The sequence below is a fragment of the Martes martes genome (assembly GCF_963455335.1).
Source record: "Martes martes genome assembly, chromosome: 1".
Classification (NCBI taxonomy): Eukaryota; Metazoa; Chordata; class Mammalia; order Carnivora; family Mustelidae; genus Martes; species Martes martes.
In genome coordinates, this window is record NC_137888.1 from 197,787,913 (window position 1) to 197,814,213 (window position 26,301).

A 26,301-nucleotide genomic window follows, 5' to 3' on the forward strand; every position below is an offset into this window, starting at 1 on the left:
GATCTAGGAGGCATCCTCCTACACGTAGTCATCATGGACTCCAGCCTGGGACGTGGCAACCAGGTCGAGAGAGAGAGAGAGAGAGAGAGAGTGAGAGTGTGTGTAGAGGTTCACCTGACTTCCGGAAGCATAAGTGGACATGATGCTATGGTCTGTCCCCACTGGACAGTGGCTGCAACCCTATTCCTGGGCAGAGGAGTGGAGGCAGCAGCGTTTCCAGCAGAACACTGCAATCTTTCTGATCCTCTTCAGGAAGAGCCCACAGCCCTGACCTCCAGTGGGCCTCCAATGAAAGGATATACCAAGGGTTACTGAGAAAGATGTCTTGTGTGGTCCCAGTGCTATGAGGTGAGGAGGCCCCAGCCCAAAGACAAGGAACATCCACAAAGCCAGGAAGGGAGCTGGCTACCCACAGCCCCCTGTTCTGCATAGACTCCCTCCTTATGGCCCCTACCACACATCTTGTTTCAGCTGCAAAACTTCAGGCTGTCTGTTCTCCCTGAAGGGTCTGTAGATCCCTATCTGAATGGCCCCCTTGCTGAGCAGCCATTGGCCTGTAAGTCCTCCTGCGGTTCCTCCAGGGTCCTCTCCTGCCTGGAGCCAAAACTCAGGCCTGTCCTGCCACAAGCATGCAGCAAACATGATGAAAACATATACTGGCCATCCAGGGACAAAGACACTCGGAGATATGCACTATTCATCCAGATAGAGGCCCAGCTTCCACCATGCCTCAAATCCACTGAACACACTATAAAATGGGTGCACCCAGCCAAAAACACAGCCTGTCCACGCATAGGCTACAAACCCAGCTTTGAGGAGGGCTTCTTCCCCCGCCAGCCCCGCCCCACATTTGAGAGCTGATCCTCCCTCCTTGGGCCTCCCCAGCTGGCTCCTAGCAACAGCCAACAGCTCTTGGAGTTGCCCGGCAACGGGGAGAACCTGTCAGCCCCTTAGAGGCCAGGCTCACCAGAGGTGGGCAGACACAGACCCCAATCAATGGAGGCAGGGCAAGCCAGGGCCACGGGGAGGCATGTCCTCCCCCAGCCCCAAGCCAGGCTGTGCCGTCCTTGCACACTTCCACCAGATAGTCACTCCCTCCAATTGTGCATTCTTCCCCGAGTGTCCAGCAACCCCTGTTCCACCCCTCCCAGCTGCCCGCTCTCCAGCTTCATGGGAGCCCCAGGGCTATGGCTGGGCCTCTGTTTGCCACTCCATTCACATGCCTCCCTCCCGTTCCAGGGGCTCAGAACCCCACTCTGTCATCTCTAGCCCAGCTTCTCCCCTAATCACCAGCCCCATGTCCATCACTGGTCTGAAACCTCTCCCACACACTTCAGGCACCTCCAGTGGCCCTCGTTCCTGGTCTCTCCACTTTGTGACCTTTCACCAGCCGAAGTCATGACCCCCTCGTCCCCAGCCCTACATCCCGTCAGTTTCTTCCCCTTCTTAACTCCCCCTCAAATATGTTCCTGTCCTATGTCCCTTATTGAAGGCCTCCAGCCTCATTCCTGGCTCTCTTGTTTCCTCCACAATTAATCCTCTACATGGCAGCCAAGGGATCCTGTTGAAAGAAATCACATCACTCTCTTCTCACAAATCTTCTGTGGCTCCCCAGTGTCCTGAGAATCAAACCCACACACACCAGTTTGGACTCTGCAGGAGACAGAAGTGGTAGAGTAGCAGTTGACAGCAAGGACTCTGGGGCACAGACTACAAATTTGCCAGGTTTCTTACTTTGGGGAAATATCAGAAACTCCTGGTGCCTCAGTTTTCTCATCAGTAAAATGGGCCTAACAGTAATATCTACCTACTATACTGGCTGAGATCAGCACTAAGGGAGGAATGTAGGTATAGTGTTCAGAATATGCATGGCACATGGAAAACTCTAAGTAGGGGTGAGTTGTTATAACAGCAATTTCTGCAAGGCCCTGTCCCCACCCGGGGCCACCTCCTCTCCCCCCTCACTTAACACATTAGCACTCAAGCCATCTGACTGACCTCACTCACCCCATCCTCTTCTCCTTGACCCCTCTCTGCTTTCTCTTCCTCACTATTTCTCATTGCACGGCTATGAGCTGAGCCTCTAGGACCCCACCATCCTGGAGCTTCCCCCACCCCCGGCCCAGATCCCACTGTCCTGGTGGTAAGTCTCTTCCACCCAGGTCTCTGATTCCAGACCCCGTACAGCATAATCCTGGAGGGTGGCACATAAATATCTGTCAAATTAAATGAATGAATCACCCAAACCCTACCCTACCTTTCTAGGGGTCCCCCCTCCCGGAGCTGGGAAAACTGTAAGCAACTAATCTTGCTGCCACTATATTTGTCATAGTCGTGAGTGGCATAGTCGAGAAGGGAGAAACTGCTGGTGCTGGGGAAGGAGGCTGCTTGGTGGAGGTGATGTGGGGAGTGGTACAGGGAGAGGAGCGCTGAGGAAGGATGAGGCGGCAAGAGGGAACCTGGAGGTGGTACTGTGAGGGTGGGTTTGGGGAAGGGCCAGTGAGAAAATCAAGGGTCATGCTGGAGAAACCCCTTGCTTTGCCTCTGAGGCAACTGAGGGTCAGAAGGGGCCAGGACCCATTCACAGTCATCTAGTGAGGGACAACACAGGTGTCTGCTTCCTTCGCATTTCAGAACCTGGGAGTCCTTTTGAGAGATGTTGGTTTGGAGGCCGGGGACAGCTGCCTAGCCAGGGCCTCATGGGTACTGGAGGAGGCAGGACTTGTCCCTGGACTAGACCATAAAAGCCAGTGAAATGACAGCCAGCAGAAGTGGGGACAGCACTGGGGCTGGAATGGAGAAGTGGCAGGTGCCTGCTTAGCGTCTTGGTCACTGGGACAGCTAGAATAGCCCCGGGGCTCGCCACAGGCCACACAGGGTCAGCTTGAACTGAGTTCCTACCATGCACCAGCCTGAGCAGGGGGAGGAATGGAGACCCTCTCAGTGGGCTGTGACACCCCAGCCCACAGGCTCCAGGAAGGGGAAGCTACCAGCACTTCCTCAAAAGCAGTTTCGGGGTGGGTGTGTCTGCCCTTACCCAGAGCCCAGGAAGAGGCAGGACCCCACAGGGACACCCAGAATCCAGGATCCTGACCACCCCCACTTCCACGGCTCCCAGGTGGTGGGGAGTCCGCAACAAAACTCTGTGGCCCCAGAATCACAGGCCTTGCAGACAAGAGCCTCAGGATCTTCTGCTTGTAGATCTCAGTGGCCAGAGAAGGCTCCCTTCCTACAGCCCCAAGCCAGGCTCCACCTCCTGGTACAACCCCTGCACTTCCCCCTTCCTGCTTTAGGCCAGGAGCAGTTCTGAGATTGGAGTCAGCTACCCTGCCCTCTCTGCCCCTTCCTTCCAAACCTCTCTTCCCAGGCTTCTCTTACTCCCCAGAGAAAGAGCCCCAAGCCTGGGAGGACTTGAGGTCCAGGGTCCCCCTTCCTGGTCATCCTCCTCCTTCAGAGATAATTGGCTTTCACTGGGAGAACTCAGGCCAGAAGTTAGTGGATGGGCTAGGGGGCTCCACCTGACACGGGGGTGGGGTGGGGGGTGGGAGTGGGGGTGGAGGGGTGTTAATCTGGGAAGAGGAGTCATCTATGCAGCTACTGACTACTGTGACCCCACGTGAGCCACTGTGCTGAGGACCCTAGGGAGAGAGAGGCTGCTGGGACCCTGCCTTTAAGAGCCCATGCCAAACAAGTAAACAGGGAAATGAACTCCACGGTTTCAGAGAGAATCAACAGGGTGACGAGAAAGCCACTGGGAGTGTATGCCGGAGTAACAATCTGAGAAGACCTTTGAATGGTAAGAGACCAACCAGGTGATAAACCGAGAAGAGAGTGATAGGTGGAGGTGACAACCAGTGCAAAGACCCTGGGGTAGAAAGATATTTCATGTTCCTAGAACAGAAAGGAGGCCACCCTGACCAGAATAGCAAGAGCAAGAGGTACAAAGCTGTGAGAGAAGACTGCCAAGAGGCTTTCTTGAGGAGTAGGGCAGGTAGGGGTTTCCCAAGCCCCAAGAGATGCTGAGGCAGGGGTACATCTGAGCCTGCAGCCTATGACCCACACCTGGCCGCAGACACAGATTCTAAAGGCCACCTTCCCCAGGAAACCCCGGGGCCTCAGAGGGCCTGGGAAATGATAATCATCCTATTCCCAGGAGCCATTCTTCCGTTCACCTTGTTGCCTAGCCCTCTCTGTCACTCTGTCCAAAGGCTGGGGCTGGTAGCCTCTCCCGCGACTCGTTAGGGCCTTCATTAGCAATGCTTCCTGGAATTTAATTTAATGAAGGAGCAAAAACAGCCCTAATGAAGGTGATGCAAGAGCAAGCAGCCCGTGAGGTGCCCCCAAGGCCCAGCCACCTGGGCTCAGGGGCCTCCTATAGATGGTAGCTGGGAGTAGAGGGACATGAGAAAGGGGACTTGTTCCAGAAGGGAAGCCAGTCATTGAGCAAGCAGCATGGGGGGGGGGGAGTAGGGGGGTTGAGGGTTGGGGGGTGGGACATTGCTCTGCCCTACTGCAGGGAACAAATGCTGCCACTGAAGCCAGGTACACAGTGAGAGGGATGAGCCTGCCTGGGGCCGGCGTTAGGCTGCTGGAGAAAAGCTTCTAAGATGCTACCAGACAGGGCAAAAGTCCTGGGCTGGCATGGGGTGCTGGGATGTCACAGCACAGTCCAGGCTGTGGGCTAGCGCCAGGGGGTGGTCAGCAGGGACCAGATCGTCAGGGCCATGGGGGCAAAGAAGAGTTTAGATTTTATTACAAATGTAATTGTGATGGAAACAACTAGGGTTTTTGTTTTGTTTTGTTTGACAGCTAGGGGGGAGTTTAAGGGAGGGTGACATGATCTGCTATTTTATAATTATTTTTTATTTTTAAAAGATTTTATTTATTTGACACAGAGAGACATAGTGAGAGAGGGAACACAAGCAGGGGGAGCGGGAGAGGGAGAAGCAGGCTTCCCACAGAGCAGGGAGCCCAATGCTCCATTCAGGATCCCAGGGATCATGACCTGTGCAGAAGGCCGGCGTTTAACCACTGAGCCACCCAGGTGCCCCATGATCTGCTATTTTAAAGTTCCCTCTGGCAGCTATAAGGGGTATGGCAGGCCCCTGGACAAAAAAGAAGGCAGGGGGTGAAGGTAATGGAGGGAAGCCTACGGAGACATGGCTGTCCATCATCCCCTAGAAAATAGCGCCCCCCCCCATGGACTGGGGGGCATATATACCTGGATTGAGCTTGTTTCCTCTAGCAGGTTTGGGTTGGCTGGCACTTTCATCCCTCTCCACAGACTTGTTCTCTCCTCCAAATGGACGTTTATTATTATTATTTTTTAAAAGATTTTATTTGACAGAGAGGAAGATAACAAGTAGGCAGGGAGGCTGGGGGCCGGGGGAAGCAGGCACCGTGCCAAACAGAGAGCCAGATGCAGGGCTCCATCCCAGGACCCTGAGATCATGACCGGAGCCGAAGGCAGACGCTTAACCCACTGAGCCACCCAGGCGCCCCTATTATTTTTTTTTTTTTTAACGATTTCATTTATTTGACAGAGACACAGCAAGAGGGAACACAAGCAGGAGGAGTGGGACAGGGAGAAGCAGGCTTCCCCCCACCCCAGGAGGGAGCCCAATGAGAGGCTTGATCCCAGGACTCCGGGATCATGATCCCAGAAGGCAAACGCTTAACGACCGAGCCACCCAGGTGCCTCTAAATGGACATTTAAAGAAAATCAGTCTAAAGGCTTCCCCGCGTCCCATACCTGCTTTCCCCACCTTTGTGCACCTCCCACCTCCCCTCTGGAGTTCCCTTCCCCTTTCTTCACTGCTCAAAGCGCTCTATGCCCTGCCCCCAGGCCTTGCGCAGCGCTAGGGCCCCCGGAGCCCCGGGACTGTATTTCATGAGAGAAATGGCCCGAAGCTCAGGCACTGGGCCGACTAGCTCCAGCCCTGCCGCCTCCAGCCCGCGTCACCTCCGCAAGCCCACCGCAGCCCTGTAGCTCCGCCCCATTTCTGACCCCACTCCCCAAATTCTCGCGCCCAGGCCCCACCCACGGCACTCCCCACCCCCCGCCTCCCTGACCCAACTGAAGCCGGAAGCCGTCTCTGAGCGCGCGCCCCGCCTCTTCCGGGGCCTCTCTAGGCGGGAGTGCGGGACTTCGGTGGCCGCAGGAGGCCCGGCAAGGCTTCGCGGGGCAGCGGCGCCCCCTGGCGTGCTTCGGACGCAGCGCCGGAGCCGAGACCGTCCCGGCGCTCCCCCGCCCTCCGCCTCCGCCCTCCGCCCTCCGGCCTCCGCCTCCGCCTCCGGCCTCCGCCTCCGCCTCCGCCTCCGCCTCCGCCTCCGCCACCGCGCAGCCTTCCCCATCTCCTTCCGCTCTGCTGGCTGTCGCATCCCTGCCTTTTCGCCTCGTTTAGTCTCCGGCTCTGGCCCCGGCCCCCGCAGACCTGCCTGCCATCAGAGGCCAGCCAGGTTCCCTCTCCACAGGGCAGCAGCCCTTCAGCGTCCTCTGGCTCCGAGTCCTCCGTGGCGTGGCCTTCTCCCGCGCCTGGTCCCAGCCTGCCAAGCCTTTCCAGCCATAGAGGATGAGCGTTCCCTCGGCCCATCCCCAGAACGTGCCCTAACAGCTGCCTTCAGCTCTCTCTGGTCCTGGCACCTTTACACCCTCCGTTCCAGGACCCTCTCCCGCTTCTGCCTCCCCAAATTCACAGCGGAGATCAGGCGCGCCGATCTGGGGCACCGTCCCGGCAGGCACTTCCCGGCGGCTGTCTGTTTACCGCCCACGCCCAGCCCGGGACTGGTTGCGCAGTGGGGGGCTCTGAGTTTGACCCCGGTGTCGACGTGGGTAGGATAAGGAGAGGAGTTCGGTCACGCGGGGAGGGACTCTCAGAAGGCAAGATCAAGGCTAGATCCCAAGAGTGGCTCTGGGAGTCCAGCCCTTTCCTTCCTTCCAGATCAGGCAACCCTATGGAGGTCCAGGCCTTCTCCCCCACCCTCCCAGGACCTGGCCAGGTGTGGGACTGGCAGCTCCTCACTTACCTTCCCAGGATGCCCTCCCCGCAGCCCCCCGCGTCCCCCGTTAAGGTCCCGGCCCTTCCTTGGCCACCTTTCCTCCCCCTGTCCCTCCCCGAGTCTTCCTGCCTGCCTTCCTTCCACGCACCAGCCCGGAAGCCTTTGGAGACTGCCTCAGAGTCTCAAGGCCCGGCTGCACAGCCACAGCTGGCCATCCATCCCAGCCACCCGGCCCTGCAACGTGTCGAGTGGGTCACGGCGCAGCCCGGACTCTGGCTGTTGGCCGCCAGGGGACAGCAGAGGCCACCTTCTACAGACCTTGGGGTGGGGGGCGGTGTGGGGACTCACGTCGCGGTCTAATCCTGTCCAGGTCCCGCCGTGCGTTGGAGGGCAGGTTTGCAACCTTATGGTTTTTTTTTTTTTTTAAAGATTTATTTATTTGACAGACAGAGATCACAAGTAGGCAGAGAGAGATAGAGAGAGGAAGAAGCAGACTCCCTGATGCGGGGAGCCTGATGCGGGGCTCGATCCCAGGACTCTGGGATCATGACCTGAGCCGAAGGCAGAGGCTTTAACCCACTGAGCCACCCAGGCGCCCCAACCTTATGGTTTTGAAAGCAGTTTTGTTCTTTCAGATTTTTTCCAGGACTGCTCCTTCTAAGTGACTTCCAGTCAATTATTACTGTTCCAAGTTGTTTGAAAGTCAGTTGCTGGAGGAAATTTAAACAGAGGTCAAGGAAGGTATCTGGATGAGTCCTCTGGGTCCCTCCATGTGCTCTCCCATGTCCCTGGCTATCAAAGCTTGGCGAGGCCCAGTAGGATCTGCCCTGTATACTTGTGGTGCCTACTGTCCAACCTCCAGGTACTGTCTTCCAACCCAGTGTCTCCAGAGCCCTGGCCTTCACTTACCTCCAAGCCACGGTCCACTCTCTTTCCCTCAGTAGCTTCCCCCCAGTCTTCCTAAAAGCCTCTGTTGGCCCTGTTCCTCTCACTGCACACAGGTCACCTGTACCTGGTCTCACCAAGTGCTACCGCGCCCTCCTCTGCCTCCTCCAGTCAGGCTTGCCCCTCCCTGCTCAAAACAGCCCTGGTCCTCAGTGACCCCACACATTGTTGAACCCAGCAGAAGCTCTACGCTCACCTTCCCAGGCATTTGACCCCTGCCTGGCTCCCAGGAGCCTGCTTCCTCCCGCATTTTCTCCCACCTCTTCCTGGCTCCCCCTGCTCAGCTCCTTCTTGGATCCCACGTCCTCTCTCCTCCTCCTAATAGGAGAGTCCCAGAGCTCCTGCCTGCTGCCCTCCTATCTGCACTCACCACCACACTGACCACTGTCCTCCCATCTAGGACCCCTTGCTTCCCAGACCCAAAGCCCCAGCACTGGCCACTGGCCACTCTTGAGTCACATATCCAGCCGCCGACTTGGCATCTCCACTTTGACGTCCAGTCAGTGTTGAAAGCTTTTTTTAAAGATTTTTGTTTATTTATGGGGCACCTGGGTGGCTCAGTGGGTTAAGCCTCTGCCTTGGCTCATGATCTGTCATGATCATGTCTATCATGATCTCAGGGTCCTGGGATCGAGTCCTGCATCAGGCTCTCTGCTCGGCCGGGAGCCTGCTTCCCCTCTCTCTCTGCCTGCCTCTGTGCCTACTTGTGATCTCTCTGTCAAATAAATAAATAAAATCTTAAAAAAAAAAGATTTTATTGGGGCGCCTGGGTGGCTCAGTGGGTTAAGCCACTGCCTTCGGCTCAGGTCATGATCTCAGGGTCCTGGGATCGAGTCCCGCATCAGGCTCTCTGCTCAGCAGGGAGCCTGCCTCCCTCTCTCTCTCTCTGCCTGCCCCTCTGTCTACTGTGATCTCTCTCTGTCAAATAAATAAATAAAATCTTTTTAAAAAAAGATTTTATTAATAAATAAATAAAATCTTTTAAAAAAAGATTTTATTTATTTGAGAGAAAGAGAGCGAGAGTGAGGGAGAGAGCAAGCACAAGTGGGAGGAGGGGCCAGGAGAGAGGGATGAGCAGATCCCCTGCTCAACGTGGGACTTGATCCCAGAGTCCTGGGATGGTGACTCAAGCCCAACCCACTGAGCCACCCAGGCGCCCCTGTTTAAAGATTTCATAGGCAAAACTGATCTCCTTCCCTTCCAAGAACTGCCTCCTTCAGTGGATGCAGTAGCAGTTTGGTCCCTAGACAGCCTTAGAGTCACCCTAGACTTGTCTGACGGCCTCAGCGTCAGCCACAATGACTTCCCTGCTGCCCCTCTCTTGGGCAACTTCTGCCTCAGGGCTTTGCACAGGCTGATCCCTCTGGGGGATCCACATGACTTCCTCCCTCTCCAAATCTCTGGTCAAACATCTCTTTCTCAGTGAGGCCCACCTTGGACCCACCTCCAGAACCCCTACTCTTTGTTGCCCTTATCTTGCCATTGTCAGTCCCTGAGGTACTGCCTGACCATCTTCTAACAAAGGATGTCACTCCCTGATTATGTTTCATGTTTCTGGTCTGAATTCAATCCCATGCCTAGCATGTAAGTTCCAGGAAGGCAGGGGCCTTCACTTTGGTCACTGCTGTGTGTACCGGTGCTGGCAGAGTGCCTAGCATGGGAAATCTTCATAGACACTTGTTGAATGAACGAACTCCTTTTCCATTAGCAGGGGGAGGTGTGCACCTGCACACAGGTGAGGAAGGTGGCTCAGAGAAGACCAAGGCAGGGCTTTGGCCCCTTTTCCTGGTCTGTATCATCTCACTTTGCTATTACAAACAATCGTAAGAAAAGCAGTGAAGAGACATACAGAAGACCCCTGTGCTGAACTTTCTGGCTGCTTCAACTTGTTAATATCCCAAGCAGAGCAAATTTTAAAAAGGAAAAAAGAAGAGAAAGAAGACCTAGAAAATTCTTCAAAACATACAAAAATGCTTAAATGTGACCCAGGGCCTGCAGACCCATCCTTATGGGGGCTGAGTGGCTGGACTTTTTTTTTAGATAGAGGGAGAAAGAGAGCTCCAGTGGGGGAGGGGGAGGGGAGAGGCAGAGGGAGAGAGAGAATCCCATGTAGGCTGCTTGCCCAGGGCAGAGCCTGACTCGGAACTCGATCCCACGACCCTGAGATCATGATAAGCCGAAATCAAGAGTCTGACACTTAACCAACTGAGCCGCCGAGGCGCCCCTGAGCAGCTGGACCTTGACAGCCAGGGACAAGGGATACTCATTTTCAAGCAGCCATGTGGACACTTGGCTTTTAGATATAGTCTGGTGGCCGCATCATCTGCCCCCTCCCCCCAGAGAAGGCTGTCCAGTGGCCAGGTTGAGGGAGACCTAGCTGGGCAGGCAGAGAAGGCCTCTGGGGTGGGGCAGAGTTCTTCCTCTACCCCAGCTCTGTGTGGGTGGGGAGGGGGGAGGAGCAGGTGGCGTTACCGTGAGCCGATCCTCTTGGTCTGGGAGGCCTAAAGTCAGGCCTGGGGTCTGAAAGGAATCCAGGCAGGCCTGCTACTGCCCTGACCTGCAGCCTTCTTTGGACAGATGGAGTATGAGAAAAGACCCCCAGGGTTTGTTGGCAGGCTGGACCCTGCCCTTCCTTGCCTCCCACTCTCCAGGAGCCAAAGTTTCCACGCAGGGATATGACCCAGTCTGAGGAGGAGGAAGCCAGAGACCCCCAGAAGGCTGCAGCCCCCTCTAGGCCAGTGTCCAGTTCTTTTCTGGGGCTGCAGGCCTCCCGGCCTCCCGGGTAAGTCCCCAGGCTGGAGTCAGGCGCCTGGGGCTAAAAGGAACTAAATTCAGGAAGCCCCCCTCTGGTCAGCTGGCACCGCCAGGGGCCTCGCAGCCACCAGCTTGAGGAAATTCTTTCTTCAGGGGTTTCCCAAGCTGGCAACTGCCCTGCCAGTTCAAACCGGATTTTTCCTGCTGCCCTTTCCCCAGCGGCCTAGCCGGGTGCAGGGTCTCTCCTAATGAGGGTTTGGTGCCAAGGCCTGGGCAGCTCCATCTTGCTGGATACCAGCTGGTTTAGGCCTGCCCCAGGCAATGGGCAGCTTCCCAGTCCCAGCGGGGGCCAAGGCACCTGGGGCCACCCTGCATCCTTAGACTAGCCCTGCCCTGCTTTGGACCCTCTACTCAAAACCTGGGGCTCCCAGTACAGGAACTGACTAACCCACCTTTATTCACAGTGGGTTTTACTCTCAATAGAAGATCAGCCTGACAGGTCACAGGATTCTTGGACTCTTGTTCCCAGACTCAAGGCATTGACTGAGGGCCGATGCGGCAGCCAGGGAGGGCAGGGGGCCCTTCGGCAGGGCTTCCGCAGGGCTCGGCTGCCCCCCGCTCAGACCCTCCCTGGAGCTGCTGGGGATGCACCTCACGTTGCCTCCTTCCGGAGGCCTCTCTCTGTCCCATTTCCTGGGGCCTCATTAATTCCTCCCCACCTCACCCCGTGAGAAAGCAGGTCTGTGCTGAGCCTGGCCTGGATCCAGAGCTGAATCTGAGCATGCCACTGGCTGGTTTGGGAGGAAGGGGGCCCGTCCCCACCCTCATCTCAGGGAAGGAGGCAGGAGGAGCTCCCATTACCATCACGTCCCGACGTCTTACCCACTTTCCAAGAGCACCGGGCGCATGGGGATCACGGATACACAACAGAACTGGTCTGATGTATGATATTTATAAAAGGCAGCCCACTGCCTCTCCACTCCTGCCCCAGAGCAGCCCCTGGGTGTTCGGCTCCCAGGGGCAGAGACATTCCGGTCCCCAGCTTCTTTCTTCTCCCAGAAGTGGAATGTGAGCTATGGCCCAGGCTTGGGGTGGGGGTGGGGGGAGTCCCAGCCTCCCCAGGACTGGTGAAGGGACAGGGTAGGGGTCCCTTGGGGGTGCCCACACCAGCCTCACACTCAAAAGAACTTGCTGGCTCCAGGTATGGGGGGGTTGCTGCTTCTAGTGACGGGGTCAGGAGAAGGAGACAAGAGTAGCCTAGGGCCTGAGTCCAAGTGCCTAAAAGGGGCCTCGGGGACAGAAGTGGAAAAAGGCAAGTGCTCTGAGGGAGATGAGGCCCCAGGGTGCAGACCACGGCCCAGCAGCAAGTGGGGAGATGGCTGCAGGTCTAGGTTCCAGCTCTATGTGCCTACAGGCTGTGTGACCTCAGGAGGCAGCGGCTGGGCCTCAGTGAATGCATCTGTGCAAGGTGAACAGAGGCTTGGGGGGACCTGAGGCAAGAGGGAGGGAGCAAGGGTACAGCCCCACCCTGCTCGCAGCCCATGAATCCCCTATAGCATGGGAGCCCAGCAAGGTAGTGGCCCAAGGGCCTTGGTCCTGGCTCTAGCTAAAACCTTCCACGGAGAGGACGTGAGTCAGGGCCCAATGCCATAGTGTTAACCATGTCTTTCTCCTCCCCCTTGTCTGGATGGGAGCAGGGGCTGAAGACTCTGGGCAGGGGTACTTGGATGAGTAGACAGAACAGGATGGGTGTCTCCTCCTAGTGGCTTCCTCCATGCTGGCCGGTCCCTGACACCCAGTCAATGATGATGAAGCTCAAGCTCATGGTCATCAGCAGGAGGCCAAGCACAGCGAAACAAAGGGCCTGTGAGGTCAGGAATCAGAGTCAGGGGTGAGGTCAGGGCAGCCCCCTCAGCCCCACGCCAGGCCACCAACCTCCAGGACCCTCGCACCAAGATTTTGGGGGTGGACTTTGCAGGCTCCCTCTCGGTGGGTATGATGCGGAAGTAGAAGATGGCAGGGAAGATGAAGATGAGGCAGGGGGCCGATGTGGCACCTGCAAAGAATGAGGCATGTCCACACATTGGCTGAGGTCCGGAGGTGGACCCTTCCATGAGATCAAACGTTCCTTGTTGGCACAGTCTCACCCAGAGACTCTACTTGAGAGCTCTGCCTGATTCTGGAGAGCCTACCAGTCCCTCCCCTTGTTCTCTGTCTAACTGGATGGAAAGCTAGTGCTGTTGGCAGTAGAGGAATCTGTGAGTGAATGAAGCTAGCAAAGAAAAGAGGCAAGCTACGAGATAGAGACAAAGCCCTGAAGATATGGGGCTCCTAGATACAGCTCTTCCTGAAGGTTTTTTCATTATTTGAGCCTATACATTCCTTTCTGCTTAAATTATTTTGAGTTAGATTTCAGATACATAGAATCTCCAGTCCTGTCTATGATATCCGTGACACTCGGCCCCCAGGCCTGTGTGTTGGTCCCTGCAGACTTGGGTCTCTGAGTCTCCTGAGTTGGGTCACCCCAAAGATATCTCAGAATTATCTGATCTTCTAGCTCAGAGACCCAACTGGGATGGGACAGTGGACAGAACACCAAACCTATAGTCCCATGATCCTAGAGCTAAATCAAGGCCCCCTACTTACCAGCAGTATGGCTCTGCTATTCCCCTAATCATGATGGACCTTAATTTCCTTATATGTGAAATGGGGACAAGACTCAGTGAGATTCTTTGCAGAGATCCCTGGCACCTGGGCTCCATCCCGTCCCCTAGCAAGGGGAACTGTCTCTGGTTTTGAGCCCTCAGAAAGGATTAGAATAGCCTTAAGGACAAAATCTCAGACAGGAAGCCAAGCTGTGCACCTGGCCAGCAGCCATCACTTAAATGTAAGGCATAATCTCAGGAATCTGCCAGGATGTGCAGATAGGAAATTCTCTGGGCCAGTGCCCTGCCTCTACACACAGCTGGGCCAGACCCTCACCGATGACCCCGAAGATGCCCAGGATGTTAGGAGCGAAGATAACCAGCAGGTTGATGCAAGTGAGCAGGCCAATGGCAATGAGCGTGTGCCGCAGCCAACTGAACTCCTGGTTCTTAAACAGCATCTGCTGGATGGCACGGCGGACCTGGGGGGCGGGGGTGGGAAGAGTCACCAATCTGTCAGCTCCCTCTCGCCCACCCTGCCTTGGTCCTCCTACCCACCAGCTCACCGGAAATAGAACGATTGGCACGGTGAGCGTGACCGCTGTGAGCACGGCCACACGCACACAGAGGATCAGCACGTCAAACGGGTCCACCTTGCTGTAGGTGTGCAGGAGCTCCGACTCCACTCCGTCTGCGGCAGGCAGGGAGGGTGGTCAGCAGCCGGCCCGGGGAGGGGGGTGGGCTCTGAGCCTGGCTTGACCCTGACACTGTGGGGAGTGGCAACAGACTCACCTCCACAGCTGCAGGGCACAATCAGGCAGCGCGCACCTACTTAGCGCCTATAGTATGCAGGGTGCCATGGCTGCCGGCCAGCCCCGTGCCCCCCAGCCTGGCCTCTGCCTCTGCCCCCATGGTCCAGCCATACCGTAGAAGGTGAGGTAGCCGAAGAGGGCAGCCAGGAAGTACATGACATACATGACGGAGATGGACAGGTTGGAGATGTGCTGCATCTTCCTCTTGGAGGGACTGTGGCGAAGCAGGAAAGGGGACTGATGCCAAGCTGGGCTACCCCAGAGGTCCCCGTGGGCCCTGGGGTCTCTCTGGCACCACACCCTCACCATTTGGCAGCTGAGGATGTCTCCCTCTTGCCCCCAGTCTCCCCTCAGGGCAGCCATGGAGATGTTTGAAAAAGTGACTTGGCCCCTGTCGTTCCCCACCCCCTACCCCCTGTCCTGTCGGGACCACATTCGTTCTCCCCAAACCAGCTCCAGGGCCCCCCCCACCCCCCGCCACAGACACCTACTCCTTAAGCTCTGTATAGATGGGCAGCACCTCAGGATGGCAGACGAAGGCAAAGGCCATGATGGGGATGGTGTACGCCGTCTGGGGAGACACGGGGACCACGTCAGGGCAGCCCACCCCACTCTCATGGGGCGCACTGTCTCCACCCTGGCCTGTCGGGACCTGGGAGTTGAGTGTGAAGTAGCTTGGGGTGCAGAGGGCTGCGGTCTGGGTCTCAGCCTGCAGCGGCGCCTCCTCCTTGGTGACCTCCACGAGGCTGAAGTTGCCCGTGATGTTGGCGAAGTTGAGGGGCAGTGGGCAGGGCACGTGGAACTTCTTGTAGATGACCTAGGTTGCGGGAAGGATGGCAAGGTCAGGGCCAGGCTTCATAGAATCATTATGAAGCCACATCTAGGTCAGGGCAGAAGGAGTTGCCTTCTGACCCAGGCTTCCCAGAAAGGCCTGACCCCATGGCCTGACACAGGAGCCCCCGCCCCCTCCCCCGGGTGACCTGCCCTCCTCCGCTCCAGCATGGAGGGAGACTCACTGCGATTAGGAAGAACACCATGCAGCTGAGAGAGAAGCCGCTGGAGTAACCCAGGTAGCCTGCAAAGTGGGGAGGGGCTGTGAGACTGGGGTCCCCTCCCAGGCACCCCTCCAACATCCCCCTCCAAGGCCTTGGCCTTGCCACACTCACCAAGCTGCCGCATCAGCGCCAGAGGCAGAATGACGGTGACAGAAACTAGGATCACCAGGTAGTTTCCGTTCATGTACCAGTCCCTGCAAGGACAGAAGTGGGGAGCCAACGTCACTCTACTCAGCCTTGGGGGTGGGGGCCTGTCTCCATACCTAATCAGTGCCACCCATGGTGCTACTGAGTGACCTCTGAAAAATACTCCTTCAGAGCTCTGAGTCTCCCTTTCCCCATCTGCAAAATGGATGTTCTCTCAGCACTTTCCTGGGCGAGGTGAGGACTAAGGCACTCGGCTCCTGCTTGGTGACCACCACAGGTAGAGTCACTGCTCTTGTTTTTCTCCGGACACACAGGTCTGGGTCCAGTTTCCCCAGGGGCCCAGGGAGGTAGGGGGGGACACCGAAAAAGAACCTGGCTCTGGGGGGGTGGGTGGGACATTTTCCAAGGGGGTCTCAGGGACTTGCCAACTTCCAGTGCCCCTGTGGTCCCTCTTGGCATCTGTATCTTGCATCATCCTGCCACCCGCCCACCACCAAGGGACAGGGGGCATAGACAACTGAAGGGATAAGGAATGAGACCCTCCTTCCCAGGGAAGCCTAAAGGCCAACTCCTTGGGAAAGGTCCCCAGGACTGGGGGTAGGGGCGTGGAGGGGAGGTGGGGGGACAGGGAAGAATCCTGGCTGGTTCCTCCCAGAGCTGCTCTCAAGTTCAAATCCATCTGCTTACCTGGACTGTGTGGCCAAGGGCAGGGCCTGGCTGTCTTCTCTGTCTCCACCCACAAAACATGGTTGATGCCATTAGTGCTGGCTAAACTGACGATGGGCAACTGGGACACCATGGGCTTAATTTCTTGGTTGGGGGGGGGTGGCTAACACCCAAGCCACGGTCAGGAATAGCAGGTGCTTAGAGCTAAGCCCAAGGCTCTCAGGCCCTCCCGTGCTCACAGGCTGGGTCCAGGCCCAGGTGGGGCCCAGCTACCTCAGCCTCGCCCCACCCCTTATCCCAGCTGGCCCTCCTGGGGGATTCCCCTACATGCTCCCTAAATGAGTGTCCACTGAATCTTAGCTCTGCTGGCAGCTCTCTGCCCCTCCAGCAGACACTTGCAAGCATGGTCTCATCACTCCCACTAGCCCAGTCTGTGTTCTGGGGGCTGGCAGTACACATGAAGGGGTAGACTGAGGCCTCCCGCCCTCACCCGGCCCCGCCCACCCTGGGGCTCACGAGGTTTGCTCCTCCAGGTTCAGGAAGGTCTGTATGACAAGGGGCAGCTCAGACTTGATGATGTACAGGTAGCTGGACATGGCTGGGGGGGAGAGGGGTAGGCAGGCGCTGGGCTCAGCTGAAGCAGCCAGCCTTTGGGCTGCCCACCTGCCCGCCGCCTGCCTGTGTCTGCCTGCCAGCCTCACCTCCAATATTCTGCAGTGTGATGGCTAGGGCTGCTGCCAGCTTCCCAGGGGTCCCAAAGGCCCGGTAGCCCAGCTGCTCATAGGCACGGATGCCTGTGGGCACGAAGAGTCAGAACAGTCAGGGGTTCTCCCTCCAGTCCCTCCCTCCTTGCTCCAGGCTGGGTCAGAGGCTCACCCACGATCCCTGAGGACTTAAGCAGCAGGTGGATGGAGTAGCTGGAGAGCAGGGCGACGGCCGTCAGCAGGAACCTGAGGAGGATGGATGAAAGGAGGCCACCTGGGTCTTCCTGGGCTGGCAGGGGCGAGGAGCTCTGGGAGGCCAAAGTGTGTGGGTCTGCGACCCAGGTCTCTGGACCCCCAACAGGTCTAGATGCAAGTTCAACAAGCCCCAGCAGTGGTGAACACCACCCGGTTTGACCCAGGGTGAGCCGTGACCCAGAAGGGGCCTCTGAGCACCACCTCCTCGTGTTCTTGGAACAAACATGTTTTCCGTTTGGGTGGCAGGGCAGAGCTCCCAGGTAAAGGACACGTGTGCCCGCACAAGGCCTGGCCATGGAGGCTCGATTGTCACATGGGAAGGTGGTAGGATAGACTCGGGTCTGTTAGGCTTGCCCTGTGTCGTAAGCTCAGTGGGTTTGCTGGGAAATGAGAGATGTTTGTCTGGCTGTGGAGGGTTTTTTTTTTTTAGCTGTGGTTTGGGTTAAGCCCACTCACTGTAGCCTGGGTCTTGGGATGGGAAACTGGTGGGTCCTGGGAGGTCATGGCTGTTGGTGACCTGTTTAGGGCTCCTGTCTCCGGAGGGTTTGCTGAGGGGACTTACAGGAAAAGGATGATGCCCGTGTTGGCCATGGCATAGGCGAGCCCCAGGATGCCGCTGCCCATGATGGCGTTACTGAGGTTGAACACCGACATCCCAAATGAGGTCTTCCCCTCAAACTGCAGGCACCAGAGTGAAATGGGAGTTGCGGGGGGGAGTCGGCAAAGCATGGAGGATCTCCCAGCATTTCCCCCTCACTGCCCCTTAGCCTCCTGCTGCTGCCCCAGAGCCCTTCCTTGCTGCAGGCACGCTCCCTGCCGTATCCTGAGCCCCCCCCCCAGCTGCACCCCAGCTCACATCAGTGAAGTGAGTCTCCTTGCTGGGGCTTTTCTGGAGGAAGCCCTCGTCCTCCACGCAGCTCCGTCTGGGGCCCTCAACCCTGCAGGCACAGGCCAGAGCAGGCAGCTCAGCTTCAGCTTTTGCACAGCACCCTGCCCTGTCCCAAGCCATGACCTGGTCCCTCCTCGGCTCACCTCTGGTTGCCTGCCGTGGGGTTGGTGCCTGGGAGCAGCCCCTCCGAGTGTTTGCCGTTGGGCACCAGCTCCACCATTTCTGTCTGCAGAGGCGCCTCCATGGTCAGGGGCCACCGCCAGGAGTGCTGGCTCTCACAGTGATGCGGAAGTCTGCGAAGTGATGGGTCCCTCTGCTTATCCCCGCTCCCAGGATTCCCACCAGAAGTCTAGAGCCATATTGGCTCTAGACCTTTTAGAAGTTCACTCAGTACTTACAGGCATGTGCAGCTGTGTCTGCTGCCTCCCTGGGCCCTGCTTTTGGGGGAGTAGAGCTCAGATACCTGAGTTCTCCAGGACACCCTGAGGGGACGCCCCTTGGCCTGTACCTAGCGCTCCCTGCCTCCCCTGCCCTACATGTCAGCCCAGGCAAGCCCATGGGGGCCTCAGTTTCTCCATCTGTCCAGTGAGGATCAGCTAGATGACCTGAGTTCAGAGCCCAGTGGTGTATGGACCCTAGGATGCTGAGTCCCAGGCATCCAGACCCCACTCTGGGGGTGGGCCCTGGACCGACTCCCCCTCCCTGACATTAATACCGGGAGATGGTTTCCTGTGCTGGCCCTGTGTGCCAGGGGCCTCCTAGCCAACCTAGAATGGCACTGCCCGACGGCTGGAGGCCTCGGGAGAGGGTGAGGGCTGTGGGCCCTGTTCCCAGCCGCCCGGCGGGCACTGCTGGCAGCCGGAACAAAGGCCCTTCTGTGGTCTGAGAGCTGGCGCTGGGAACGGCAGGCGCAAAGGCTACCCCCCCGGAGCCAGGAGGCCTGAGGCGGTGCTGGGTGGCTGGACACCTGGGCCCTGCCCGCCTGGCCGCGAAGGGCCCTCAGGGGGCCTTCCAGGAAATGAGTGTCCCAGGGCCGACTTCTCTGGCCCACACAGGCGTCACCCTCCACACAGCCCTGGCCTTATGGCCATGTTCTCCTTCAAACCTCTCTTCCCCTGCTAGGGAATACCCCCACCCCTTAGGGGGTCACCGTCCAGGAGTGGACCCTTTGAGCAGATTCCCCATTTCCTGGAACCCCAGGCCAGGAACTCAGGGCCTGAGGCTGCTGTAGAGGGGCCTGGGCCGCTGGATCGTCCTCCCTTCCCTGCCCTCAGGGCATGGCTCTGCTAGGTCTGCAAGGAACCAGCTCCCCTCCTTTCTCCCCCACTGCCCTTGCCCCCTGCCACACACCTCACTGGCCCCTCTCCCATCACAGGGGCCGGGAGCCACCTACCTCATGCCCAGAAGTTACCTGGGCACAGTGCCCCAGGTCTATAAGGACGTCCTGGAGGCCAGAGAGACCAGCAGGAGAGCTAGGAGCCGAGTGGAGACCAAGGAGGGGACAGCACTGCCATGCAGGTCTGCCAAAACCTAGTCTTTTTTAAGGCTTTATTTTTAAGTAATTGCTATACCCGACATGGAGCTCAAACTTACAACCCCAAGATCAAGAGTTATAGGCTCTACCGACTGAGCTGGCCGGGCACCCCACCAGAGTGTCGTCATGATGCCACGCACCCTGTCTGCTTGGGAACGCTGAATGCCGCCCCCCCCCACCCCGGTTCCTGATGGTTTCAGGTCTGCTTAGAACCCAGAGCGCTGGGGGTCTTAGCACTCAGGGCTATGAGTGGAGATAGGAAGCTGGGTTCAGGCCTCAGGCCCCAGCCACAGAGAACTGACCAGAGGACCAGTCCACCGTTGCCCTAGGCAGCCCCAGGCCAGAGTTCAGATCCCAGGCACCTCGGTCCTGAGGACCTCACACTTGGCATCCTTGGACTCCCTCGACCTTCCTCTCCTTCTTCTCATGCTGGCATCTGAAACTGTCGCACCTCCAGCCCTGCCCACTTAGGACCATGACAATGTGACCAGCTCCTCTCGTGCTCTCCTGCCTTGGCCAAGAGCCCCTGAAGTCAGGCTGTCTTCATGCCCCTGCCCTGAGCCCCACCACCAGCCCCTCTCCAAGGGTCCCAGTTGGGTGTGGTGATGCCAGCACCTTATCTCCAGAGTAACTCCAGAGTGCCCCCTGGCTCTCAGCTGGGGTTGCCCCTGGGCAGGCTGGGACAGGCCCTCAGAGTGTGCTGAGTTGGCAGCTTGGACAAAGCACCCTTCTCTGCCTTAATATCCTTCCCTAGCAGCCAGGCACTACCTCCAGGGAGACCACAGCCCATGGCATGGTCATGGCCAAAGTGCGAGTTCCTGTCTCCAGGTTCCCCATCCCCCCAGTAGGACTTAGGCCTGGACTTTCACAACCTATTACTCACAACCAGTCACTGCTGGGTCTTGGCCTGGCTTGAGATCCCAGAGAGGACATGGAATATCGTGCCTGAAGTGGCTTCCAGTCTGGAAGGGACAAAATCCCCAAACATGTCCCCGACACTATGGCTCCTATAGTAACTAAATGTAAGCCACATAGTGCTCAAAAAAGGGGAGACGGGCGCCTGGGTGGCTCAGTGGGTTAAGCCTCTGCCTTCGGTCATGATCTCAGGGTCCTGGGATAGAGTCCTGCATTGGCCTCTCTGCTCAGTGGGGAGCCTGCTTCCTTCTCTCTCTCTCTGTCTCTGCCTGCCTCTCTGCCTACTTGTGATCTCTCTCTGTCAAACAAATAAATAAATTCTTTTTTAAAAGGCGGGGGGAGACAGAGGCATCAAGGAAGGCTTCCTGGAGGAGGAGGTGTTGTGGCCAGTTCTAAAATCTCAGGAGTCCCAAATCATGGAAAAGGAAAAAGTACCTGAAGCAGTGGGCACAGCATGGGCAAAGGTGTGGTAGGAGACAGACTGAAGAAGGTTCCACGGCCATAGACAAACCCGACAAAGCCTTGAAAGCCAGGTCAAGCAGTCTGTACTTCAGGGTAGGGCAGAGCTAAGGGCTGAGAAGCCAGGGTAGAGATCAATGGCCCCCAGCCATTCCCTGAGGCTGGCAGCCCATTTCTGACATTTCCCAGCCCTCAGGCCTATCGCCTAGCATGCTCCTTTGTATCAGGGAATCAGGGTAGACTCAGGGACAGCCTCTGCCTAAAGCAAGCTGCCAGCCAAGTCTGACCCACTGTTGGGACAACCCAGAGCAGACATTCTGAGTCCTGGCCTGGCCCTGCCTCACCGTGTGACCATGGGCAGAGAAATCCCCACTCAGGACCGCAGTGTCCTCCTGTCCTCCAGGGTCCCATGAGGTTTAGCAAAGCTGGAGACAGAGCGAGGAGCTTCTCCAAGGCCTTTGTCCTAGACCATGCCATGGGATCCCAGAGAAGGGTCAGGCTCCAGGGTGGCGAGATCACTGCAACCTTGGGCAGATCATCAGAATGGCATCTGTCGTGGGGGCAGCATGGACTTGGGCAGGAAATCGATGGCCTAGGCCACTGCCCTGGGGCCTGTTTGCTCTGCTGGGAGATAAGGCGAGGCCAGGAGCAATAGGGATAGTGCCGCAGGTAACGCTCGCCCACGCGGACATCATGGGGTGAGAATTTGTCAGGCACACCTCGACAGGTGTTGAGTTTGGCTAATTAAAGATTTCGAGGCCCAGGAATCCAGGCCACTGCTTGCATCAGTTGCTGTGGGACACATACCTCTTGGTCCCATGATCTTTGGGGCCACCGCTTTTTTCCCCAGTGTTCAGGGACATCAGTGGGTCTGAAGTAGAGGGCTATTCCCAGGAAGGCATCCACACTGTCCTTCCCTCAGTCCTGTGGCCACATATGCTTAGTGAAGGCACAGACCCCATAGAACTTGCTGCAGTGGCCCCCAGGTTTCTGGGGCACGGGCAGTCCTAACCTCAGCCCAGATCTCGGGCGAGGCAGCTGGCCTGGCCCATGGGTCCACTGTGGTCATCCCTGGGGGCTCAGGGATGAGGCCTGCCCCCAGGTCCAGCTCAGCCATCCTTATTTCCCTCCTCGGTGAAGACAGGGTGCCCCTCCTATCCCAACACCCCTTGCCCACCTGCTTCTCCAGGTTTCAGAGGGTGAACACCATCCTAGAACAACTTATCAGTCAACGGGGAAACGGGATTCAATGGACGTGTCTGAGTCATGCGTTCTCAAGGCCCGGCCCCAGGGATTGGTGGGGAGATGATTGCTGAGGTCAGGGACTAGACATAGGGCATATCAGGAAGGTGTTCTGAACATGGGAGAGTGTTAAAGCCCTATACACCCCTAGCCCCTCCTCCAGGCGTACAAATCCAGATTTTGACCTCAGTAGACCCAGTCCCTCATCCACTACTCCTTCATTGTCCACAATATTGGGTAAGTAGCCAGTGGCTGGTCAAGGCTGGGCTGGACCTGAGGCAGGGGTGTGCAGGAGGGGGCACATCCAGAGAAAGGAAGATGGCCCAGAATGCCGATGTGTTGGCAACACCAATCCCTCCTCGTCTCAGCTCCCTGGCCCTGGTGTCTGGGGTCGGTGCGTCTGTGTTCTGGGCATCCGGAAGTGTCTAGGAGGATCTGAGGGGCCCAGCTGGGGCCGGAAGTTGGACTTTCCTGTGACAGGGTACATTTTCTAGACACTCAACAGCTGTGTAGAGTTGGGCCTACCCTGAGACACCTAGGCCTCTCCTCCCACCCAGCCCAGGACCCTCCTTACTCCCCCAGTGGACGCTGCAGCTGGAACCTCTTGGCTTGAGACTGGGCCAGAGCCAGGAGCAGCCCCCTCCCCCCACGGCCAGCCTGCTGAGAGGGACGTGCAGCTCGAGGCCCAGCTGAGGCAAAGGACAGGACATCACGTGCCTGTGGCCCCCCAGGGGCAGGGGAGACCCCGAGCCAGCCAGCCCATCCTCCTCCCTCCTGACCCGGAATCCCCTGGAGGCGGCCAAATATTTGGACAGCCGGACTTCTAGCCCCAAGGAAAGCTGGAGCAGGGGCCTGGGGCAGCTCAGGACTCATTAGAGACCCTGGCAGGGGCGGCTGAAGGCAAGGTCGGGCTGGAGGAGAGGCACCATCCAATGTCAGGCAGAAGCAGAGAGGCAGAGGGAGGGAAGAGAGGACTGGGAAAGAGGAAGAACAGAAAGCACATATGTATGGTACATGTGTCCACGCACACTGATCCAGACAGACAGACAGACAGACAGGGAGGCACAGGGAGAAAGAGAAATGCAGATGGATATAGAGGTACACAAACAGGAAAATGCACACACACAGAGGTGGACAGACATTCAGACAAGGAGACAGAGAGAGAGAGAGACAAGCAGGGAGGTGAGAGACAGAGTTGGCCAGCCAGCCAGAGATAGCCAAGTGGAAAGAGACAGAAAAACAGGGAGATAACCAGTGAAAGACAGAGAGAACCCCAGAAAGAGTGAGAAGGGAAGAGGGAGCCAGAGGCCCAGGTGAGTGGGCAGCAGGCCCAGCGGTCACCACAGGGATGGCCGGGCAGAACCTGGGAGGGCCCTGAAGGAAGGCTGCCATGGCATTTGTGGGTTCCTATAAGGGCAGGTTGGGCCTCTATTAGCTAGGTGCAGGGACATCCGGACGGTGGGACTGAGCCGGTGCACGGCCAGTCCCAGCTGGAAAGACCCCTCCCCGGTCCAGTGCTTGTCTACCAGGACAATGGGAAAGATACACAGAGGTGACAGTCAATTGAAGTGACCCCCATTCTCAGCAGCCATGCACGTGTGCAGACGTGCCGGCCGAGAGGCTGTGTACAGGACGTGGCCCGCAGAGCGGAAATTCAAAACCAAGCCACCCCAGGCCGCTAACCGGAAAGCCCCTCCTGCCCCAGCAGCTGGTCCTTCCCTTTAGCCCCCAGAAGCCCCGCCTGGTCCTCTAGAATGCACCCCCCACCCCCACATCTGTCTTCTTATCCAGAGTCAAAGGCCAGCTGTCCACCCACCAGACTGAAGGTGTGCAGGGCACACAGTAGGTGCTCAGTACATACTGTTGAGTGAACAGAACCAGTTCAAGGCCCTTGGCCAGCCCCCAGCCCATCTCAGCCCAGTTCTAAGTGGCCCCTGGCCCCTGGCCATGCGTGTCTGTCCTAGACCGTGTGCCTGCAGGGCTCCTATCTTCCCACAGCATAGGCTGCACATCCCACCGCAGCTTTCCGCATTTACACAGATACCAAACCGACCCTCCCCTGCAGTCAGCCACTCCCCTAAAACATGCTTTCCCCTCTGAATGAGTGCCTGTTTCCACACCCAGCCTGGGCTTTCAGGGTGCCCTCAGTTCAGCTCAAAAACCTTCCCTGGCCCTACCTAGCGACCGTGAACCACCCAGGCTGTCTTGTGCCTTCGTTTCTCAATTTGCTCAAGGCTCCAAGGCCGCCTGCTAGGGCAGCAAGCACCAGGACAGGGGTAATCTGTCATGGTCTGGCCACTTGGAGCCCTGGACTAGGGTGGGGTAGGGGATGGGGGGTAGTGATGTGGGCTGAAAGAACCAGTACCCAAGAAAGAATGGTTTGAGAAGCCAGTGAATACACGGGCTCAATGAACCCAGGCAGAGTAAAGTTTTGAGACATAGACCCACAACCTCTCCAGAGAACCGGCCCCCTGTCCCCAACCCCAAGGGGTCAGAGATTCTCATTTCTGATTCCAGTCATTCCAGCTCTCTTGGAGATGTGCCAGGCCTGGCCTCACCCACCCTTGATTCCTCCCACCTCTGGTGCTTCCTGCAGGAAGACTTCCAAGGTTGTGCAGAACCTCCCCCTCCCAAAATGGAACCGTCCCCAGATCTCTCCAGCTTTCTATGGTCCAGACCGAGAAGCTCTGAGGAATTTTCTTCCTTTCTAGAGGGAACTGAGCTCCCATGCCAGACTGTGTGCTTGAAGAGGAAGGGGTGGAAGGTCCAAAGGCTTCTTCCAGGCACAGAACAGTGGCCCAAGGCTGCCACGGAAGGAAGGACAGGACTGTCCGGCTGAAGGAAGGATGGGCCTGGGTCGAGGTGTCCCCCAGGGTGCAAGGTGCAAGGACCTTTGACTTAGTCCCTCTCAGACTTGTCCTAGAGCCTGTACCTGCCTGCGCTCAGGGATCAGGTCACTGTGGGGGGAGAGGGAGGATTCCCACAGGCCCCGCCCCTGGCCTCCCCCTCCCCGGGTGTAAACAAACGCACGCATTCGCTGTGGCCAATCGAAGGGGCTAATGGAGTGGGGGCGGGCTCCTGCAAACCCTGGCCTGGTCCATTCCCTCCGCGCGTGTGCGTGGCGCCAGCTCTCACACCCCCACCGGGCAATAAGGCGGCAAGGAGCGCGCACAGAGCCCCGCCCTCAGGCCAGAGAGCCACACGCGCCCTGTGCCCGCCGTGCCCGCTGGCCCGGCTGCAAATGGCACCGGCTCTGGGACCAACATGTGCCCCGCGGCCCCTTAGGCGGCCTGGCCCGATCTGCCCTCAAGCCCCTGCCCAACGCGGCCGGGATAAATATACCCGGACTCCCGGCGTGCCAGCCGGGCAGATTGGCCTGTCAGGCGCCCGTCGGGGCAGCGCTCCAGGGCCCGCTCCCGGTCCCTCTTCGGGCCCCCTCCGGGACCCTCTCCAACTAGTCCCCGCGGGTCCTGACTCGGGAAGCCCCTCGCGCACCGCCCGAGCCGGGACAAGGAGTCCTGCGGCCCCAGCCCCGAAGGCTGCTACCTCCTGCTGTCCCGCCTGCCGCGGCCGACAGGCCCAGAGGCGACAAAGTGCCTCTCCGGGGATACCAGCTCCAGCTCGGAGCCGAGCCCTGACTGGCGGGTTCCCGGACCTGAGCCCAGAGAGCGCGGGGTTCCAGCTCGCTGGAGGCTGGGGCGCCTGCCCGGGGCAGGGAGGGCGAGGGGAGCTGCCCGGAGCCCGGCTACAGACGGGAGGGTGCACAGTAGGGCTCTGCCCGCCCGGTGCCCTAGGCTGGGGTCGGCGCCCCCAGCGGTACCTGGCCCGGCGGGTGGGGGACGCACGGCGCTCCGCTCTGGCTGGCGCTGTCCGCTCTGCTCCCGGCTGAGCGCAGCGGCGGGGGATGAAGGGCGCCCGGCCCCGCCCCTGGCCCGCCCCCGGCCCGCCAATCCCAGGCGGCGGGCGGGAGGAGGGGCTGGTCTGGGGAGAGGCGGAGGGGGGGGGTCCGGCCCGCTTGGAGCAGAGGGGCAGCCCGAGCGCTAAAGAGCCCCTAGGTAGAAGAGCAGCTGCTCTGAGAGGGGCTCAGCTGAGTGCCGTGGGAGGAAGGCTTCGGTCCGGAGCAGATTCTATCTGAGTGCCCCTTAACCCCTGAAATGCTCTGCCCTCACCTCCCCGAAGCCAGAAGAGAACAGAGCAGTGCTTAACGTCGGTGAAGGGTGCTCTCGGTGGGGAACTTCAGATTATCAGTCCGACACAAAATGTCTTTTCTGCCTGCCTCA

The 26,301-nt window shown here is 58.2% G+C and overlaps 1 protein-coding gene across 1 annotated transcript; it reads right to left on the minus strand.

Annotated features, from left to right (window-relative positions):
- Positions 1-11,634: 11,634 nt before the first annotated feature.
- On the minus strand, positions 11,635-25,915 carry SLC38A3 (solute carrier family 38 member 3). Its single transcript, XM_080815196.1, has 16 exons — positions 25,842-25,915; positions 18,015-18,164; positions 17,839-17,920; positions 17,545-17,660; positions 16,900-16,973; positions 16,725-16,817; positions 16,540-16,621; positions 15,322-15,404; positions 15,172-15,230; positions 14,808-14,972; positions 14,647-14,726; positions 14,269-14,369; positions 13,910-14,034; positions 13,681-13,825; positions 12,651-12,754; positions 11,635-12,562 (listed from the first exon to the last, which is right to left on the minus strand). Exons 2-16 carry the CDS (start codon positions 18,113-18,115, stop codon positions 12,458-12,460), a joined length of 1,515 nt encoding a protein of 504 aa, XP_080671322.1. The 5' UTR covers positions 18,116-18,164; positions 25,842-25,915; the 3' UTR covers positions 11,635-12,457.
- Between the last annotated feature and the right edge of the window lie 386 nt (positions 25,916-26,301).

Bases quoted from the DNA above. Each gene is read 5' to 3' on its own strand.
- SLC38A3 (XM_080815196.1), bottom strand. From the start codon at position 18,115: ATGGAGGCGCCTCTGCAGACAGAAATGGTGGAGCTGGTGCCCAACGGC. The intron at 16,818-16,899 runs GTGAGCCTCTGA...TCGTGCCCACAG, and splicing joins TAAGTCCTCAGGGATCGTGG to GCATCCGTGCCTATGAGCAG. The intron at 12,563-12,650 runs GTGCGAGGGTCC...CTGACCTCACAG, and splicing joins AGTCCACCCCCAAAATCTTG to GCCCTTTGTTTCGCTGTGCT.